The sequence below is a fragment of the Somniosus microcephalus genome, chromosome 10 (assembly GCF_052327205.1).
Source record: "Somniosus microcephalus isolate GS21.2 chromosome 10, FLI_Smic_1.0, whole genome shotgun sequence".
In the NCBI taxonomy this organism is placed as follows: domain Eukaryota; kingdom Metazoa; phylum Chordata; class Chondrichthyes; order Squaliformes; family Somniosidae; genus Somniosus; species Somniosus microcephalus.
The window spans coordinates 113,162,068-113,183,276 of record NC_140996.1 but is presented as its reverse complement, the minus strand read 5'-3'; the positions used below and the strand labels follow the sequence as shown (position 1 = coordinate 113,183,276).

Here is a 21,209-nt window from a genome sequence, read left to right as displayed (position 1 = left end):
GCACTACTTAAAGCTAGCCTGCACCTCTTAAAGGGAAGGTGCATTGTGGCTGCTTGAGGTGCTGAGATCATCTGGCTGTGCTGTGCTGTGCAACAATTAACAATGGCTGACCATGGGAGAGAGCGTGCACCAAGATTTTCAGAACATGCACTGGAGGTTTTGGTGGAGGCAGTGGAACGGAGAATAGATGTCCTATATCCTCAGGGGGGCAGGAGGCCCTGCAATACATGCTCAGAAGGCAGTGGCAAGAGATAGTTGCGGAGGTCAATGCCAAGAGTATAGCTCCAAGAACATGGATGCAGTGCCGGAGGAATTTTAACGATCTCACACAAGTGGTCAAGGTCAGTGAATCCATATTGAAATGCCATATCCTGCCAACTGCACTACTAGCCTCAGCCACTACTCAATTCACCACACCCCCATCACTCACCTACCAACAATCTCTATCAATCAGGATTCATACCCAACATGCATATGCTCACCTCACCCTCACACACTTAGCACTGTTGCAAGCCTTAAACTCACATCTCACAGCTTGCACACACTGCCAGCTATTCAACCATGACAGTCACATTATCCACACAGATTGCACGACACTCACTGACACACTGCCCTCTCTCTTGTAGGAGAAGGTGGTGCACAACCAGAAGCAGCAGGAACTAACTGGAGGGGGACAGGCACACTTGTATGTTCAAACCCCCATGAAGGAGATGGCTATTATGACAGGTCCACTGCTGAGGCCATGGCCACCGGTGGGGTTGAAGCCATTGAAGATGAGGGTATCCACATACCTAATCCTCCTTCTCTCATCCCACTTCTCCCTTATCCCACAATCTCATCTGACAGAGAAGCTGCTGATGGTGTAAGCATGCACTTCTTACTTTCTCCTCTCCCCTCCCCTCACCACAACCCTACCCTTGTCCCTTTTTCCTTTCAGATACCCAAGAACTGCAATCTGCCCAGGCAGTGGAGGAAGAGCAAGAAGGCAGTGAAGATGAAGACACACCTTCACTCGATTTCGCAGTCACAGCCACCAGCTCAGATACTGATACTGCATGTAATTTAAAGGATAGTATAGAGGCAGGTTCTGCGCATGGTGAGATGTGGGCACAAGTGCACTGCAGCCAGGGCAGGGGGAAAGGATAGCACAGGTGCCAGCTCACCAGAGGGCGAGGTCGCACACGAGTTCTGCTGCAGAGGACTCGGATGAGGACTTTGATGGGCCAGGCTACAGTAGAAGGCTGATGGGTGTACACACCCAAATTCTTGGTGCACTAGGAACCCTCCCAGAAAGCCTGCCCTCAATGTCAAGGATCGCACAGGGCTTTGCAGCATTTAATGGGTGGCCACCTCCATCAACTCACTTGCGGAACCAACCATGATGCAGCATCTGATGGCCGATGTCTCAGCTTCCATTGCAGCACAAGCAGCATCCACCCACCATCTGAGTGCTGCAGTGGAAGCTCAGACTGCTGTCATCATGGCTCTGGGTACCAGTGTGAAAAACAGCTTCGAGGGTATCACAGCACTCCAGCAATCTGTTCTCCAACAGATCTGCTCCCTAAAGACCCTCTGCAGATATGGCCTCCTGCTGAGAGCCCTTCTCCCCACCTCCTCCCTCTTCTAGCAGATTGTTCTGCTTTGCGTCGCCTCTGCTCATTCTCTAAGTCATGCTCAATGCCAAGAGGAAGGTCTACTGGTCCACCCATGTCTGGGAGCAACTGGTTTGTGCACGAGCTTTTAAGTCACCAAAAAAGTACTACTGCGCCTGCCAGACCACTCCCTGTAGACTATTGAAACTTTAACCAACTATAGAAAGCACCCAAAACTCATAGAATTGCAGCAACAGCCAGAAGAAATAAACTAGCAACTTATCTGTAAGTAGCTGATGATCCCTTTAAATAGCACTGGTGGGAGGGTCCTTCATGCTACTTAACATGTGTTCAGCTATACGAGGTTAAGAGAGAGGGCGTCTGCTGGAGTGTGGAGCTCCAAAATGGCAGCATTGGCATCAAATCAGCATTGCAGGTTGACTGATGTCATGATCTGCCTGCTCTGTATACTTCCGACGGACGTTAGGTTCGCACGAGTTAACCCCTTTACCAAGATGCCATCCGGAAGTGTGCATGCCCGCCACAGATGCCATTTTGTAACCTTAAGGGGCTTTGTAGCACCCAAAAAACGGATGCTACAAAGCCCAATTTCACCCCTGTGGTGTCCATTGCAACACAAAGAGAAGAGGATGTTAGAGAAGGAGAATACTAAATAAGATAATGTTTTGGAATAGAGGACTGTTTTACCCCACTATAATGCCATATTTCACTGTTTTTTGAATCCTAACAGGATTCTTGCTACTTAAAGTTCTTCCAAACAAAATAATCAGCAAATTCAAGAGTTAATGGGTGTCAAATACACATTGTTCAGCTCAACCATTTAAAAAAATAGCAGACTTAGTTTGTCACCAGTTATCATCAAAATTACACTCACCTTCAACAAGTTCAACAACTTGATGAACAAGTAAGTGGTCAACCTGTGGAGGAAAGAATGATTCCAACTCAATACTTGACAGTTATCTTAAGAGTTCCTTATTTCAACAATTAAGAGCTCAATTTCCCCATGCACTACCTAAGTGCAGTCTGTGCACAGAGATGTGGCTAATTGCTCACATGTAAACACTATCTCCTTTAAATAAAGCTTCCGTTTCATTTTAATGTCAACTGTCATGCAATGGAACCTGATCATTTTAACACGAAGTAATGTAGCCATGAGCTGAGTTGATTTGTTGAGCTACTGACAAGTACTTGTACAACCCTCTATACATTTATCACATCAAGGAACAAAAATTAAATGCCTGTCACTATATTACTAAATTATACTCTAAATAATGAATGTAAAAATCAACATCCAGGTACAAAACACATTTACAAATGTAGCTGAATAACAATTCACAAACTTACGATTTGGAGAGAAAAACATAATTTTTAAAATCACTACTTATCATACCTTTGATAGAATCTTCTACAGAAATGAATTGTTGTGCCTTCATCTAAAGCATCATATTGGGGACATTTTGCATGGGAACCAACTCCTGAGGCCTTCATGAAAGGAAACTGGCTGAGGGGGAGCGACTGGTGGCTGGGTCCAGGAGGTTGTTAGCCGGATTGGGGCAATTGGTGGCCGGGTCTGGGGGAAATCAGTAGTGGGGGAGGAGTGGACCGCGTTCTTTAAGCATGGCGCTCCGGGTCTTCCCGGCGCCACATTCAGGTAAGCATATTTTTAAAACTTACATTGATGTTTGCGGCCGAACAGGCTATCCCTTTAAGGCCACCTGTTAGGCTGCATGTAAGCTTGGTTGTCCCGAGTATAGCGGGTGCCAGTTGCCTCAGGTCAAACCAACCTTGCAATGGGGGCTTCATATGCAAAGGGCCTAACACCTGTTTCAGGTGTGGGCACTGTGACGTAAGAAAACTACTAGACACTTGGTCTAAGCGTTAAACAAAGCTTTAATCAACTGTTTTACAACATGGAGGTCTAGTTGTGTCCTTCACTAGTTCCTGTTAAGAATGTCCTGCGCAAGCTGGGCCCGTGCCCGAGTATTTATACTCTCCCTGGACAGTGCCACTCGTAGGCCACTCAGTATTATTTCATAAGTCTTTCTTTCATGAATGACTGATTCATGTCACACTGCATGGCTATTTTTTGGCCTTTAACTATATGGCTGGTGGCACATTTCTGGATTATAATGAGCGTGTGCTTCTTGCCTACCATATTTGAGGCGTAAGAGGTCATTTAGTGCCTGAAAAATGGGTTTAGCACAGTTGAATTTCCAGGCCATTACATTTGAGAAAATGGCAACAAGGGATTACAAAGAGATAAAAAGGAAAATGGGAGTTTCAACTATCATACCATGCATGTACACTGATTATGAATGTATAATTTTCAGTGGATTATTTCTGAAACTGGTTCTAAAAAAAATCATGTGGCATGTCACATGATACAGAAGCCTTTTAAATTGCCCCCCCCTTACAAATGTTATGATGTTTCCGACTATTTAATCTTTGCAGTACTCATTTCTTGAAGGCTTAGCTTAGAAAAGGAATATGAACATTTTGACTGTGGTTTTCTAGCACTCCAGGAGATGCACAGCAACTAGCCTGTCTGCCAGAATTGAACTCATCAGCTGTCACATGACCACATCACCCCTTGGCGGGTGAGAACAGAACTAGAGGACATAATTTAAGGATAAGGGCTAAACCATTTAGGACAGAGATGAGGGGGAATTTCTTCACTCAGAGAGTGGTGAACCTGTGGAACTCATTGCCACAGAGGGCAGTGTACGCCAGCTCATTAAATATATTTAAGAGGGAATTAGATATATTTCTACGGGCAAAAGGGGTTAAGGGTTACGGAGAGAAGGCGGGGACGGGATACTGAATTAAAGGATCAGCCATGATCTCATCGAATGGCGGAGCAGGCACGAAGGGCCGAATGGCCTACTCCTGCTCCTATCTTCTATGTATCTATGTATCTATCACCATACAACATCTCTCGTCACAGATCACTCAGCAGCCTTTTACTATGACAAGTCTCCTTAGAATAAAGTCATTATATTGTCTAAATATTTTAAAACAAGCTCAAGTTTTAAAGATGTTTGTGCTAATCAAGGTGAGGGATGTTAGTGCTGGGGAATTAAACTCTTCCTATTTCAGGCAGCCAGTCTCAGCATCAAGCATTCCCAGTCAGCTGGGGCACTGCCAGATGCTCCATCTACTCTGCCCCAACAAGGTACTTCTGCTCCAATCTCAGAAGTGCACCCACTTAGTACACCAGTCACCTCATGGCCTCTCTGTCCGAGATTGCCAATTAGTGCTGAAATGGAGACATTTGTTTTTGTAAACTCATGCTCACTAGGAACTGGACTGACTGAGGCTGCTTAAATTCATTTCCCATAGGATCCTTGCAGTTAGAAGACAGAAGAAACTCCAATCCCATCAGTCGAGGCTGGATTGGAACCAAGATTCCAGATAAAATATGCCAGTGTCTAATCTACAATGTCACCCAGTTCTCCCATGAGTTATATTTCTAATGTTCAGCAATTTATTTTTCAGTATATAGTGGTTTACAGAAATATATAAAAAACGTAATGGTAGGTAATGCTCCCAGGCCTTGACATGAATTGTTAGCATAACCATCACTTGCTTACCGCTGTAAGATACTCTAATCCAGGCGGACAATTAGGAATAGGAGCTGGTGTTTGCATCCACTGTACTTGGAGCTGTGATGGTCCACTTGCTTGGTGAGTTAGCATAGGAGCACTGGATGGAGGGTAGACAGCATAACCTGGCTGTGGTGCAAAAGGACCTGCTCTCACACACAAGCATATAGATAGAGAGACACACAGAGAGAGAAAGAGAATTAATGTCATTTCCAATCACAGTAAAGTAATTTAGCATTTCCCATTACAATTTTCAAATTACATATTTGTTGTTGATTATTTACCAGGTGCGTGTTTACATTTCTTGTGGCAAAATTCTCACACTAAGTTTCCAAGTTACTGTCTCATAAGCCAATGGTTCCTCCCTCTGTTTACCTGCTCCTTTCCCTTACACTAAATCACAGTATCATAGAAATTTAACTGGGTTTGAAATTGCACGCAGCCAGTTACTCCAAGGAAATTATACTGACATGATACCTACGGCTGTTGATCCAGTCCAGTGCTGAGCCCATCATAATTCACGGGGTCAGCTCATTTGCATTCTCACCGTCGTTGACTTACGGCAACTCTCATTTAACATGGGAGGTGTGCGTGTGCACATGCGCGTGTGTGTGGAGGGAAGAGAGGAAACTTGAAGTGCAGCCTTTAAAAATCAATACTTCCATTAAACCAGGGGGATACCACCAGATCTGTTACATCAACTGTCTGATGCCACCTAAAAGACATTCCTCAAATGATAGGTTTCATCTAATCCCCTCAATCATGTTTCAGGAGAAACTTGAACACAATGCCCATGTAGGACAGGTGACCAGGAGATGCATACTATTAGAGAGCTGTCTCCCTAGGAGATACAAGCCATAGAGCTGTTGAGGAGGCTTTAGTCATGGGGGATGACAAGATTGGTGGGACAATGCAAGCTGCAGGTTAAAGAGTTCATCACCATCACCGCCTTCCCACACCATTTAGAAAGTGAACAGACTCTTCATTACCCAATTGGATGATTCTTAACTATCAGTCACCTTCCGTCCCTCCCTTCCTCCTCGCCACCCTTCCTCCCTTCCATGCTCCCCCTCCCTTCCACCTTTCTACCCTTCCATCCTCTCTGCTTTCCACCCTTCCTTCTACTCTCCACCTCTCCCTCCCTTTCACCTTCTCAAATCCAAGCCTGGGCTTTTGAGAAAGTTTAAGGCTTTCAAATCAAAACTTTAATGAAGGTACAAATGACAATTTCATTTACAAAAAAATCATTATTGTGAAATAGGTAACTTTTGGATTTTTAAATTTTATTCATTAGAAATTACAGTTACTGAGGGGGGGAAATAGCAAACGAAAAGTGTTCTGTGAGCATTTTGGGGCAATTTGTGGGAACCTGATGCTGAGATTGATCAATCAAAGAATGCTGTACTCTCCCGTTAATATAGCAACTAATGGCCCAGAAATTCGGGTCAGGGGCTTCCCATGGGTGCAAGCCCCAGACCTGCACTTACCTTGCGCGCCGGCCGTTGAGCTGTGAGCCCGCGTGGGATTCCGATCCTGGGCCTCCTCCAACTGCCGGCACGCAGTGCTTGCGTATCCCAGGGGCGCAGGTAGTTCGATGCGTCCCCTGGGATCACATGGGCCATGGAGAGTCAATGGTAGCAGGGAATGCTTCATTCATAAGTTTGACAGGAAGAGCTGTCAAACCTATAAATACTATAAGCCCCAAAACATCACTAAAACTTCAAATACATTTTTTAAAAAACATCACATTTTTAAAATAACTATAAATTACATGAAATAACTGCAGGAAACTTTCTGGTATCCGGCACGGACGGGACCGAGCTGGTGCCGTACCATCAAAGCTGCCATAGAAACCAGCGCTAATGTTAAAACATACGGAGCTTTTGAGCTTCGTGTGAATCAACAAACCCTGTTGCTTAGCAACAGCTTCAATACAGTCGGCCGCAGCTTAAAAGCGTCTCTGTAGCTAAGCAACAGCTTCAGCTAGACCTTGCAGAGCCTGACTGGAAAAAAAAAGCAACGAGAAGTAAAAAAATTTATAGGAAACGGCTCCTGAATTTTGCCGGTAGATAGAGCTTTCCGGACATTTAACCTCCGGTTAAACGAAAGTTTCCTGTATTTTAAACAATAATTTAAATTTTTGAAAAAATTAGTTACATTTTCTAACGGGGCTAAAAATAAACTTACCTTTCTTTAAAGTATTTAAAAATAATAAACCTGTGGAAAAAATGTTTTAATTTTAATTAATTCACCATTTACCTTGTTAAAAGCAGGCCTTGCACCTGCTTTTTAAAAGTGTAACTGCTGGAGACTTACCCTCCCGGAGAAACCTGCAAAAAAAACGTAAGTTCGATGCGCACGCGCTGCCTCTCCGGCGCACGCGTTCCGCCTGTCAACTCCTTCTTTCAGGGGAACGGAAGTGCTGGTTTCCCGCGCATGCGCAGTGCATGCATGAAACCGGCACTTTCGTTGGGCCTACGAGTGAGTACCCCATGCGTACACACACATTGGGACCTGAATTTCTGGGCCATTATGTGTCAAATAGACATGAGTCATTTTATGACAGAGAAGTTTGACACTTTTATCACACCACCACCTATAAGCATAATAGGTACTGAATATACCTATAGTGGGTTTCAGTGAAACACATGCCCAATGTACAGAATTTAATCCATAATAAATATATGGTACTGATATCCTTTTTTCAAGAAAGGGAAAAGAGCATGTTTTCAACCATTTAACAAAATGCTAACAAAATCATGACAGCACACAGCATCCTTAGTGCCGAGTGTGAGAAGCATAATTTTGCTGGCCATGTAAATAGTAATTATTCTCACTGCATATGAAATTTTCTCATTAAAAATATATCATTTGCATGAGCAAATTAGAAAAATACCCCATGTAAGCACTATAGTGGGGAGGCCAGACCCATTCCCAGCATGCAAAGGTGTTATGAAGTGCAGCAATACATTATTGTCTCTACAACTCGGGAGGCCTGGCTTGGAGGTACAGAAGAAGGTGCACAACTTAAAGAAGCTCACAAAGGTAAGGCATAAACATTACTGTAGAGTGCAGGACATATTTGCATGAGGGAAAATAGCAGTTGTAAAAGATATTTGCAAAACTGCTGTACTGACAAAGAGAAATATTAACAAGAATGTTGTAAGATATGAGAAGTGAAAATGGAAGAGTTGTGTAAATTATGTTCTATGTCCCGTGACAGGAGAGAGCATTTACTGCAGGAAGAAATTTCCAGGGTCTAAATCATCGTGTCTCAATCACCACTGGTCTTTGGTTTAAACTCACACCTCATACATAATAAAAGTGCATAACACGCCAAAGGTGTTGGATACCAGATCTGAAGGAACTGACATTATATGAAGAAGCAATGTTGCATTTTCTGACAAGGAAGAGTTTAAAAGGCATTGGGATTGTGGTGATCAGAGGAGCAGATACTAGTGATAAGTCCCATACTCAATATTCGATGATTTGCTTGATATGTTACATGGACATGTGGTACACTAATGGATAAAAGCACTTCCATGCTCATCAGCTGTACACGAGGAGCACAGCATAACTATGCACCAACTATCATCACCTCCACTTGAAGCAGGCACCAACACAGCTGCACATATTAATCAGGGTGAGAAACAACAGAACTGAGGAAATGGTAGCAATAGTGCTGGTTGATGAGGAGCCTGCTGATTTAAGGGGAAAATCTTAACATTCTGTGTGGCCCTACTCAGTTTTATGGTGCTGCTTTCCAACAGAGACTGGTAGAGCACAAGATCCATATTGAGGAGTCACTTGCTTCCTTGCATATGACACTGCCATGAAGGAGTTCAGCTCCCAGATATGCACTCGCTCTTCCTACACAAGTAACAAAAGAGAACTGGATAAATACTTGAATGGAAAAAGTTAAAGGGCTATGGGAAAAAATAGGGGAGTGAGATTATTTGGATACATGTACCAAAGAGCTGGCATAGGAATGGTGGTCCGAATGGCCTCCTTCTGTGCTGTATAATTCTATGATTCTATGACATCCCTGTAAGCAGCAGACAGCCAGGAGCTTCCTCACTGTTAACTATCTACCTAATGTGTAGGGGTTATGATCACTCATTGTTGAGTTATGCCCACTTTCCTGCAGAGCCATTACAGCAATGGTGGTGGGGCGGGGAGGGGGGGGGTTGGCCCAGAGGACAATGATGATGATGGCGGTGAGGAGTAGAAGGTGGAGGCGGCAAAGACAGAAAGAAATGTCTTCCTTGTAGACCATGATGATAATGATGAGGAGGATCATGATAATGATGAGCATCAGCTCACACAGGAGTCTGATCAGTGGACAAAGAGATCCAGGACCCAGAGATATGGCACTGACAGCAGTCAACCTGCATGAGTTTGCCATTTCTCAAGACAACCATTTAATAGGCATCTGGCCTATCCCGTCAGAGCATCATGCAAGTGGCATTAGTAGAAAAAAATCACGCAGGAGCTCCAGAGATGCAGCCCACAGTGGGTCCTTCTCAGGCCCATGCTGTCATGAGAGGAGAGCCACTTCAGCTCCAGTAACAGACATACTTGCAATTCAGTTATAAAAATATCCAATTCTGATAGTCCTTTTTAAAACCTAAAAAAAAAGTCGCTGGGCCATCTTTAGCCCTGTTCCTGGGACTAGGGACAGGGTCACTGGCAAGGCTTGGAAGCTAAGCAGAGCCAGGCCTGGTTAGTGCCTGGAGGGGTGACCATCAGGGAAGACCAGGTGCAGAAGGTCACGGAGGAGCCCCGAGGAGGGGCGGTTGGTGAGAAGGTCACGGAAGGAGCCCCGGGAGGGGCGGCTGGTGAGCAGGCCCGGGCGTTGGGCTGAAGATTGTCGGACAGGAGGAATGGTGGAAATGGAATGGCGGCGCGCACAGACGCAGCGGCTTTGCTTCTCCCAGGATGGTGCTATTTATGTTTAATGTTAATGTTATTTGTACTGGACTCATGGGAGCTTGCAAGATCACATTTCGTTGTCCATGTACTTGTGCATTGTACAATGACAATAAAGTTGAATTATTATTATTATTATTATTTAGCAAGCTCTGTGTTATTAACTAGAGGATTTTTTAAGTAGTGACAGGCACATTGCTGTTTTATAAGTTTCAACATAAAGAGTGCTTTAAAAAGAGAAACTGCTAAAAAATATTCTGTTTCACAGAGACTTAAGGCAGAGGTAATGGAGTACTGACAGAGGAGAACACCTCATTGATAATTTGAATTCTGATGCCCTTACAGCCGTTACTGAGGAATTCCACCTGATGCTTCCGCCAAAGCAGCTGGTGTAGCTCCCCAGGAATTTACACATCCAAGCCTTGATGGACTGTAAGGTTGTGCAGGGCCATGCAAGCTACCACACTGCAGGATACCAGGCCCAGCTGGAACCATATTGCAGACCCCCTCCCAATCTGAGTAAAGCAGTGAAAGTATTCCTTTAAAACCCCTATCGTTCTCTCAATTACAGCTCTTGTTGTAAAATTAGGCATTTTCAGCACATAAAAAACTTACATTTAGATTGGGTGTTTCGAACATATAAACCATATAACTACTCACTTTTAGGTTAGGCATCTTAATGCATAAACAGCACATGATTATTATAAATATATAAGATAGCTGAATGGTAGGATAGTAAGCTAAGGATCATGAAATGGCCAACTTAAAACCACCCAGATGCAGAAGGACAGGTTGAGTAAGGGTGTGCCTTGTTGTAGTGCTCTTCAGCTTCTGTTCTCACTGGAGTTGCGCTTGGTCACCCACATGACATCTAGTTCATTCAGATTCTTTCGTGAAAAAAAATCAAGGAGAGCAGAATTCCTGACTATAAAAGCATTATGGAAACTTCTGACAGTGACATACATAATTCATTTCATCTGGTCACATATAGTCTGCACATTCAGCCTTTTCTACTCACAGTTTAGGGGGTGCACTGTAAGAGCTCGAAACACTACACCAGTTCTGTCCATTGCACCTTGCACCTTGGGGAACTCAGCAACTTGTTAAAACTGTTTGGCCAATCAGATTGCTGCCTGGCAGTCATACCAAGCTGAATGGACTCCCCTGCTCTCCTAAACAGTATCAGTGACATGATGAATGCATACCTGGACGGTACCCTGAGTGATATCAAACAGCCACACGGGATGTGTTATATGAGCTAGTGCATAAAAGTTGAGTGCCGTGGTAACTATTACTGCCAGAGGCAAAGGTGTCTGAGCAGACAATCTTGGCTACAGTTCTTCATGCAGAAGGTACAACAAATCTGCTATAGCCTCTTTGTTTACCTTGTGGGGTACATGTTTACCTTGTGGGGTACATCCTCATCAAATGCTGCCTGCCGCTCCTTTTCTCTATTCTGTACTACTGCTCCTCTATTAAAATATCAATTAAGGGAATGTCTATGCCTGGTATTCAGAACCTCTTACTTCACGGGGGTGGAAACATTTCCTGGTAGTCTCAGACCCTCAGGTTGTTAAGAGGCAAAATCAGTTATGTCCAGGTAGTCAGCAAAAAAATCCACACCAAAAGCTCCCTTGTAAGACCAGCAATCACGTTTTAAAGCTTCTGCAATCTACAGGCTCCAAAGTAAAGTACTTCTGTCGGTTTCACTTGATACTGGCAACAAAGACAGCTCTTATCTAGTACTGATTTATCCTTGATGCATTGGAGGTGCTAATCTTGCAATTTGGGGTTATAATGAGTTTCCAGCAGCATTGATATGCAGACTGTCAGAGATGCCCAATACTTGACCAGAAATAGCAGCACAGCCATTACAGGTTGGAAACATGGGACAGGCCAGATGGACCAGTGGGTCTTCTGTCCATCAGTTTTGCACATTCATACAAACAGGATTCATCCCAATTTGTAGACCTCAATGAGTACAAAGTCCATTCCATAGCCAAAAGAATGCTGAAAAATTAAGCAAGTTTAGGGTCAATGGGGGAGAAATTCGGTATCGCCCCGTTTGGGTGCAATTATCGGCCAGGCGCAAAGTTTAGCGCCTGGCGCTAATTATTGCCTCCGACTGCAAACTTGGCTTCTATCGCCCCTAGAGGTGATTTGAGCACTAAATCAGGCACTACACACCTCTCTTAAGGCGCTAACGACGAGGAGCGAGGCGCTACCTCAGAGCGCCGGCGAAGCTCATGTGATGTCAGTCAGCAATGGAACACAGACACACTGGCACCGGCCAGTTCTTAAAGGGGAGGGTCAATCTTGCTCTCCATTCACACCCTGCAAATTGCAGCCTTGAATCTCGGCCTGGAGAGACCTGTACATCAAATCTACTGGAAAGAACAATGGAGAGGCCCAGGGAAAGAGCTCAGAGTGCAGCCCCCATAGTCTCTTCTAAATCGATGCAAGGAAGGTCAAATCAAAATGAACCTGCAAAGTGCTGCTCAGTACCCAAAACTCCTTCACATAGCGTTCCTTCACATAGCGTTGAATCTCTCCAGAAGTCTCTCTCTCTCTCAGAATGCGTGGTGCAAAAATGTCGCTGACAAAAAAAGGCAGGAAGCAGTCGCCTTTAAATAGCGCTCCCCAATCCCTTCTCGACTGCAAAACATTCCCCTCAACCTGTCGTCGCTAGCGGCAGGCGGAAAGGCAGGGGGCGCCACTCAATATCCGGTCCGGGGCGCTACCGGGGCAGGTGCAGGAGATCGTGGCGGTAGTGTTTAGCACTGCTGCAAAATGTCTGGTCAATTTCGCGAGCGGCACAAACATCACCACGCCCGGGCGCTAGTTGCTTTGCGCCCCATTAGCGCTCGATTTTTTCCCCCAATGTTTCTTTATCCACATGATAGCTTTGCATATGTCTGCCAGGGCCATTTCACAAGAGAATTAAGGATGAGGAAGGCCATTTGGGACATCTCAATTCATCCATCCAGAAACACATTACAATTTCCCCCATTGGTCCCTAAATGATTTACACTTCCATTACTCTGTCTGGGAGTTCATTCCATGTTTTGATCACTCTCCATGTAAAGAGTTTCCAAGATAGCAGTCCTAAATTTATCTTTTACTCATTTGAACATGTGTCCTACTCTTGCACATTAAAGTAATATTTTAGGTTTATCTTTTCATTACCCTTAACTATCTTTACAATCACCCCTCAAGATGTCTCTTTCTGGAGTCTGAAAAGCCCAAGTTTGCCCTCCTAACTCAGACCCCTGCCAATAGGGATCAACCTCATGTTTTTTCTCTGCACTGCCAGCTTGTTGAACTACATAGCCAAAACAAGTCAGAGGAAGTCATAATCAAACTGTGCAGTGCTCTGTACACACCACACTTCGGAGTATTATGTCCTGTTCTGGTTGACGAGACGCAAGGGAGTCATTCATGTGGTGGAGGCAGCACCGAGAAAAACCATAAGCAGGAATTTCAATCCCCTTTCTATCATCTCATTAAATATATTGTTTGTTTTTATGTTTTTATTTTCTTTAGTTTTTTTAGTTTTTTTTTGCGTGACAAGTTTCAAATCATGTAACTTGTGTGCTGGAACCACATTTTTGGTTTTGGATACTTTATAGGGCTAAGATTCCTATTAGGCCCAGCGTGAGCTAAACTACCAGTGGAGATATTTTGATATATTTAAGGCCGTCTTTCCCAGATGGGAGCAGAACCTTGTTGAAGTTCTACCTCCAGAGTTTCATTGTCCCTGATAATTGAAATCTTTATTCAATCCATTCAGTGGAACCTGTTGCCAGAATAATTTCCCAAGTACTTTTTAATACAGAAGATGTTTCCTAAATTTTTTTAAGTTATTACTTCCCAAACAAGATGCATGATTTTCAATAAAATGGAGATAAATTTTGGCATCCAGCATTAGTCTGCAATGGCTGACGGCTTGGCTCTTCACTAGAGCAGAATAAGCTATCAAGGTCTAACTACTCAGGTCATCAAAACATTTTATAAAAGCCTGGAAACTTCCACTCAGAGCTGTGTAACTTCATTTGGAAAAGGATCTGACTCTGACAGCATAGGATCTTCTATGGTGAAATTACATAATTTATAGTTGTAGAGCCTCTAGAATCGAGGCCTGAAACCCAATTTGGTTCAGATATGTGATCCTTGCCAGGTGGATTGGAGCCTGCAAGAGATTCTAGCTTGTTTATGAAGGAAACCTGGCACAGTGGGCTTTTAGACATAGTTCATTTTTGTGAGGGCTTTAGACTTTGGCGACAAGATTTTGAGCTCCTTCATGTTGGTTTAGCACAGGCTATTCATCGCGTACAGGACCAGGCCTTACCCCAGAGTTATGTGCCAATTCATTCTGATCTAGGTTTTATATTCCTTTTCAATTCTCCTCATCCTTATTATGTAGAAAAAAGTAATAGTTTGACTATACTTTTGTAAATTTCTTACAATGTTAATAGAGTATTTGTTAATTCCTTCAATTGAAAATATTTCACGTTGATATAAAAGATTAGGGCCTAGAAATTCAGTTGGGCGCGCCAGCCGTTAGCGCCTTAGGGGGAGTAGATCTCGAGCGCTAGGCGCTTATCGCCCGGGCGCAGCGCGATCTGCGCCTCTCCCCAACTTCAGGACACATTTAGCGCCGGCGCAAAGTCTTAGCGCGCGCCCTGCTGCGCGCGCAGATCATGACGTCATATAATAGTGCAACGCCCTTTGTGCGCCCCAAACCGGAACTTCACTTGCGCCGGCCCATTGTGCGCCGGGCGTCCCGAGCGACTGTGAAGTGGAACGGTACACAGGGCAGCCGGGCTGGGGGGAGCGCTAATTAAAGGGCACTTACCCAGCAGTATAAAGGCCAGCCATTTTGCAGCATTCACTCTTGTGCAACGGTTTTTTGGACAGAGACCAAGGAGGAGAGTTTACTGGTTTGGACCAACACTTGGACAGGTATTTTTGGCTCAGGCCAGAGCTTACCAATTATCTTAGCCTTCATTCAGAGCTCAGTGTTTGCCAGCATATAATGGGGGCTGCATTGGGTGGCAACGCTGAATTTCAGCCTTATGCCAGAAGGGCTTACAGACGCCGTGAGAGAGTGGCAGCCCTGGCTAGACGCAGAGGGGGCAACAGGCGTCGCCAACTGAGGCCTTACCCACGCAGGGTATACCGCCAGCAGACCTCCTATCTGACCATGTCTGCCGCGATGTGTGTTAGGAGGCTGCGATTCCGAAGGGAGGTGGTTGCAGACATCTGCCGGCTGCTTCAGAGAGATCTGCAGCCACAGCTGATGCGCAGGACGTCTCTGTCGGTGGCAGTGAAGGTGACGGTGGCTCTCAACTTCTATGCCTCCGGCTCCTTCCAATCCGCTACTGGGGACATCGCTAACATCTCCCAGTTCGCCGTGCATTGCTGCATCCGCCAGGTGACCGAAGCCCTTTTCAGAAGGAGACATCAATTCATCTCCTTCCCCATGACCCTGGACAAGCAGCAGCAGCGTGCACTGGGGTTTGCAAGAATATCGGGCTTCCCCATGGTGCAGGGCGCCATTGACTGCACGCATGTGGCTTTGCGGGCACCTCTTGAGCATGCCGAGGATTACCGCAACCGGAAGGGCTACCATTCCCTCAATGTACAGCTGGTGTGTGACCACAGGCAGCGCATCCTAGCTGTCAATGCCCGCTTTCCAGGCAGCAGCCACGATGCCTTTATCCTGCGACAGACAACTGTGGCTGACATGTTCCAGGCACAGCCTCCCCCAAGAGGATGGCTTATCGGGGACAAAGGCTATCCTTTGTGTACCTGGCTCATGACCCCGCTCCGCGCGCCCACGACCCCTGCTGAAGAGGCATACAACGAGAGCCATCAAGCGACGAGGAACCTCATAGAACAAACAATCGGCGTGCTCAAGCAATGGTTCCGCTGTCTCGATCGCTCCGGGGGAGCCCTCCAGTATTCGCAGGATCGAGTCTCCCAATTCGTCGTCGTTTGCTGCATGCTGCACAACCTGGCTATCCGCAGGACTCAGGCACTGCCACCTCACGTTGGACCATCACCTCAGGAGGAGGAGCAGGAGGAGCATGAGGACGACGAGGACGAGGAGTACCAGCCCAGGAGGGACGCACAAGGTCCAAGGGCCGCCCGTCGTCGGCTTATTGAACGTCACTTCTAGGCCCCCTGTCAGGGAATGGCTTGCGCCAATGATAGAACATGATTGCAGCCGCTCCGCAAGCCCGCAGCCGGTTAAGGCAACAAACACTTCAAAGATCAAACATGGACAATGTGAATAAATAAAATGCTTTATTATACAAACTCTGGGCCCTTCCCACATGAAAACCAAAAACAGAGGAAACCCACAAAAAACACTCAAACACATTACTCGCTCTCACAACCTGGGGAGGATTAACAAAATAGGGCAACTAAAATGGCCGTCATTGTCGGCCTTCGTCCAAAACAAACATCACATCATCGGCCTTCAAAAAACTAACATCCAATTCTCGGCCTCAAGAAACAAACACAAATGGCCACACATTTGACTATTTGGCCTGCTAGGGCGATGCCTTGGCCATCTTTGGCTGGCCCCTGCCCGCCCTGCTGCTCCGCCTCAAAGTAAGGCCAATGGCTGCTGCAAGGCTGGGGGCAGGCTCCTGAGGGGCACATGTCGTGACGGCAGATGCCCTTGGGGGTCGGCCTAGTCGAGGTCTGGGCGTCGAGCGGCCGGCTGTTGATTGCTGCAGCTGTGGCTGGCCAGCATCAGTCGCTGCAGCAGCTCCTGGCAGCTCCACTGGGGGAGTGGCAGTGGGGGCTGGAGGAATGGCGGCAAGCTGGCGGATGGCAGGCGCTCGCTGGTTGCCTGAGACACTGGCACTCGCCCGGGCCAGCACTGCAGCATGCGCACCAATCTGCTGAGGGACAGACCAATGTGCTGCTGCAGCGCGCCGGGTGCCCTAGCGATGCCTGGCTGACACAGCGAGTGTGGCAGCAGTGAGTGCCCGTGTTGACCTGTTCACTGCCCGCAGCAGAGCAGCCAGTGACTGGACGGCACCACTAATCACCTGGCCAGTCGCTGCAAGATCTGCCCGGTATTCCGCCCGACTGGTGACCTCTAAGGGCCCGAACTCGGCCACACTCCGAGAGAGGGAATCGATGGACTCAGGCAACCGTGACACTACCGCCATGAGCTCCGTGTGCCGGCGCTCCGAGTCCGCGGACAAGTCTTCGAGGCCTTCCATCTCCTCGGCGAAGAGCATCTCCTGACTGGAGGCCGGACTCTCCCTCTGGGGAGAAGGCCGCCGAGCTGGCCAACCCTTCCTACGTTGCTGGAGGCCGCTGGGCCCAGCAATTGGACTCCCCTCCGACGCATCCCCCCTCTGGGGAGAAGGCCGCCGAGCTTCCACCCCCCTCATGCCTTTCTGCAGCACGCAGGTCCCAGGAGCTCCCCTCCCCTTCGACACTTCCGCCACGCTGCCCTCCAGGGAAGATGTGTCCCCTACATTGGCCTGGGTGGCCGCGGCTGAAGGTTCCCCTGATGGGCCGCCTTCCTCTTGCTCCTCCTCCTGCTCCTCCTTGGAGGGTCTGTCACTGGCAAGTTGAGGGACCTCCTCTTGACCATCTGAAAGCAGGAAGGCACAAGAGTAGCTTTAGAGTGAGGAGAGGGCGTCAGTGCGGGATGCATGAGTGGTGGCATTCAGCGCATTGGTCGGACAGTGGCAAAGGATGTAGATCTGATGCGCAAGTGGGACGAGAGAGGTGCAAAACGTGATGTCCTTACCATTGCTTCCCAGAACAGGGTCGGCATCTCCACATGCAACGGGCCCAATCACCCGGCGACCCATGAGGCGCTCCACGCGATGTTGCAGGTCGGTGAGTGGCTGGAAATGGGGTCGTCCTCCCCCGGTCACAGTCCGGCTCCTGCGATTATTCGCCAGCTTGGCCTGCAAGAGAAAGGACGGCCTCTAAGTATAGTGTGTCGCCGTGATCTTGTGTGCACTGCCTCCTATGGTGGAATAGCCTGGCCAGTGTGTCGCCATGATCTGCTGTGCACTGCCTCCCATGGTAGAATAGCCTGGCCAGTGTGTCGCCATGATCTGCTGTGCACTGCCTCCCATGGTGGAATAGCTTGGCCAGTGTGTTCAGTGCAGAATGTGCAATTGATGCTCATGCCTGTGCCATAGCTGCTGGATGAAGGCTGGCCATTAGAGCTTTCAGGTCCCTTTGCCCATAATGTGAGGTGCACATGCAAGGATGAGGAGGTCATTGGAAAGGGTACTCACCCTGACAATGCGTGTGAGGTCATTTATCTTTTTGCGGCATTGGGCACCGGTCCTGGGGACGTCGCTGTTGGCTGACAGCTTGCTGGCGACATGCCTCCAGGCTCTCCTGTAGACGCGGACCGTCGCCTTCTTGCCATTGTCCGGGTACAAAACATGGCGCCTCTTCTCCACAGCAGCAAGCAGCACACTCAGATCACGCTCTGAGAAGCGCTGCGCACGTTCACGGGCCTTCTCCATGTCTTCAGGCGCTATTTGGGTCCAGCAGCAGTGTTCAGGCCTAGCTGGAGGGCTCCACTATCCAGGGCGTGGCAGCAGACACAGTCGACCCTTCCCCCTTAAGAGCTGGCCGGCGCCAGGGTGTCTGCTGTCAGTCACGAGATGGCCGCACCTGTGCTGCGCCCGGCCTAGGCGCTATCGATCACCACCTCCGGCTTAGCGCCCAAAGAAGGCGTCCAACAGCAGTTTTAGCGCTCGCCCGAACTAGTAGGGCGAAGCTAACGAATATCGGAGAAGTGGCCTAGATTTGGAGGCGGACGCTAACTTTAGCGGACGCCCCACTTTAGCGCCCCAAAAGTGGCGTCAATGAATTTCTAGGCCTAGGTTCCTTGGCCACAAAATGACACCTCCTGTTCAGGTTAGTAGATTTTCAGAAGGCATTCGATAAAGTGCCACACAAGAGGTTATTAAACAAAATTAGGGCTCATGGGATAGGGGGTAATATATTAGCATGGATCAAGGATTGGTTAACAGACAGAAAACAGAGAGTAGGAATAAACGAGTCATTTTCGGGTTGGTAGACTGTAACTAGTGGGGTACCGTAAGGATCAGTGCTTGGGCCTCAGCTATTCACAATCTATATTAATGATTTGGATGAGGGGGCCAAATGTAATATATCTAAGTTTGCTGATGATACAAAACGAGGTGGGAATGTACGTTGTGAGGAGGATGCAAAGAGGCTTCGAGGGGATATGGACAGGCTAAGTGAGTGGCAAGAACATGGCAAATGGAATATAATGTGGAGAAATATGAAGTTATCCACTTTGGTAGGAACAACAGAAAAGCAGAGTATTTTTTAAATGGTGCGGGATTGGGAAATGTTGGTGTTCAGAGGGACCTGGGTGTCCTTGTACACGAATCACTTAAAGTTAACATGCAGGTACAGCAAGCAATTAAGAAAGAAAAATGGTATGTTGGCCTTTATTGCAAGAGGATTTGAGTATAAGAGTAAAAACGTCTTACTGCAATTATATAGGGCCCTGGTGAGACCACACCTGTAGTATTGTGTACAGTTTTGGTCTCCTTACTTAAGGAAGGATATACTTGCCATAGAGGGAGTGCAATGGAGGTTCACCAGACTGGTTCCTGGGATGGGGGGATTGTCCTATGAGGAGAGATTGAGTAGACTGGGCCTATATTCTCTAGAGTTTAGAAGAATGAGAGGTGATCTCATTGAAACATACAAAATTCTTACAGGGCTTGACAGGGTAGATACAGGGAGGATGTTTCCCCTGGCTGGGGAGTCTAGAACCAGGGGTCCAAGTCTCAGAATAAGGGGTCGGCCATTTAGGGTTGAGATGAGGAGAAATCTCTTCACTCAGAGGGTGGTGAATCTTTGGAATTCTCTACCCCAGAGGGCTGTGGAGGCTCAGTCGTTGAGTATATTCAAGACAGAGATCGATAGATTTTTGGATATTAAGGGAATCAAGGGATATGGGGATAGTGCAGGAAAGTGGAGTTGAGGTAGAAGATCAGCCATGATTTTATTGAATGGCGGAGCAGGCTCGAAGGGCCAAATGGCCTCCTCCTGCTCCTATTTCTTATGTTCTTATGTTCTTTGCAGCAAGTCAGCAGTATGTCAGATATGAGGCTCTATTGAAGGACACATTAACTAAGTCCATGGCTTCTACCCGAGCTAGTTTTCATATCCATCGATGGTGTTGGAACAGCTCAGGATGAAACTGAAAAAGAGACTTGGGAGTCATAGATCCGACCCTAAACATGTCTAACCAATGCAGAGCCACACTGTTCGATGAAGAGAAGGGGAGTTCTCCCAGTGGCCTGGCCAACATTTATCCCTCAACCAACTTCACTAAACAGATTATCTTGTCACTTACCTCACTGCTGTTTTTGGAACTTTGCTGTGGGCAAATTGCCTGCTGCATTTGCATGCATAACAACAGTGGCCACACTTCTAAATGTACTTCATTGGCTGTACAGCACTTTGGGACATCCAGTGATCCTAAAAGGTGCTGTATAAAAGCAAGTCTTTCTTTCTTTATATAAATGCAAGTTATATATTCATTCTTATATTGTCCTAAGTTTAACTAGTGCAATATGGTATAGTTATTCCGAGATAGTTAAAGCAGTTTATCAAAATTGTACTGTTCAAAACAAATTAATATAGGCCTTTTTGTCTAAAACCACTTAATTTCGGTAGCACAAGTAGGTTAAGTTAAATTACTTACCAATAGAGCCAGCTGGAGAAGCACCATAATGATTCGGAGGTGGTGGATAAGGACCCTGTAGAGGCTGGACTGGAGGATAGGGAGGTGCAGTGGGCCCATAAGCAGGGTACGAATAAGGACCTGGAAAACGAAGTGTATTAGACTTTTTAAAACTAACTGGATACAATTCTAATTTTAGATTTGTATTCAAGCGAATTGGACTGTTAACTGATCTTAAAAGAGTTGCTTATGATTTTTACATGTTAAAGTAACGTATTACCCTATAGAGGGTAAATATACCTTAACAAACATGATAGAATATTTCTAGCTTGCATGTGC

At 46.6% G+C, this 21,209-nt stretch overlaps 1 protein-coding gene across 5 annotated transcripts in view; it reads right to left on the bottom strand.

Annotated features, from left to right (window-relative positions):
* LOC147111636 (phospholipid scramblase 2-like) overlaps positions 1 to 21,209 on the bottom strand; it is a 158,126-nt gene that overhangs the window by 52,309 nt on the left and 84,608 nt on the right. For all 5 annotated transcript variants that reach the window (XM_085998720.1, XM_085998724.1, XM_085998722.1 and 2 more), the window contains exons 4-6: positions 20,892 to 21,011; positions 5,204 to 5,361; positions 2,488 to 2,530 (exon numbers count right to left, since the gene is read on the bottom strand). In XM_085998720.1, coding sequence (XP_085854846.1) covers positions 2,488 to 2,530; positions 5,204 to 5,361; positions 20,892 to 21,011 — 321 coding nt within the window. The remainder of the gene's footprint in view (positions 1 to 2,487; positions 2,531 to 5,203; positions 5,362 to 20,891; positions 21,012 to 21,209) is intronic.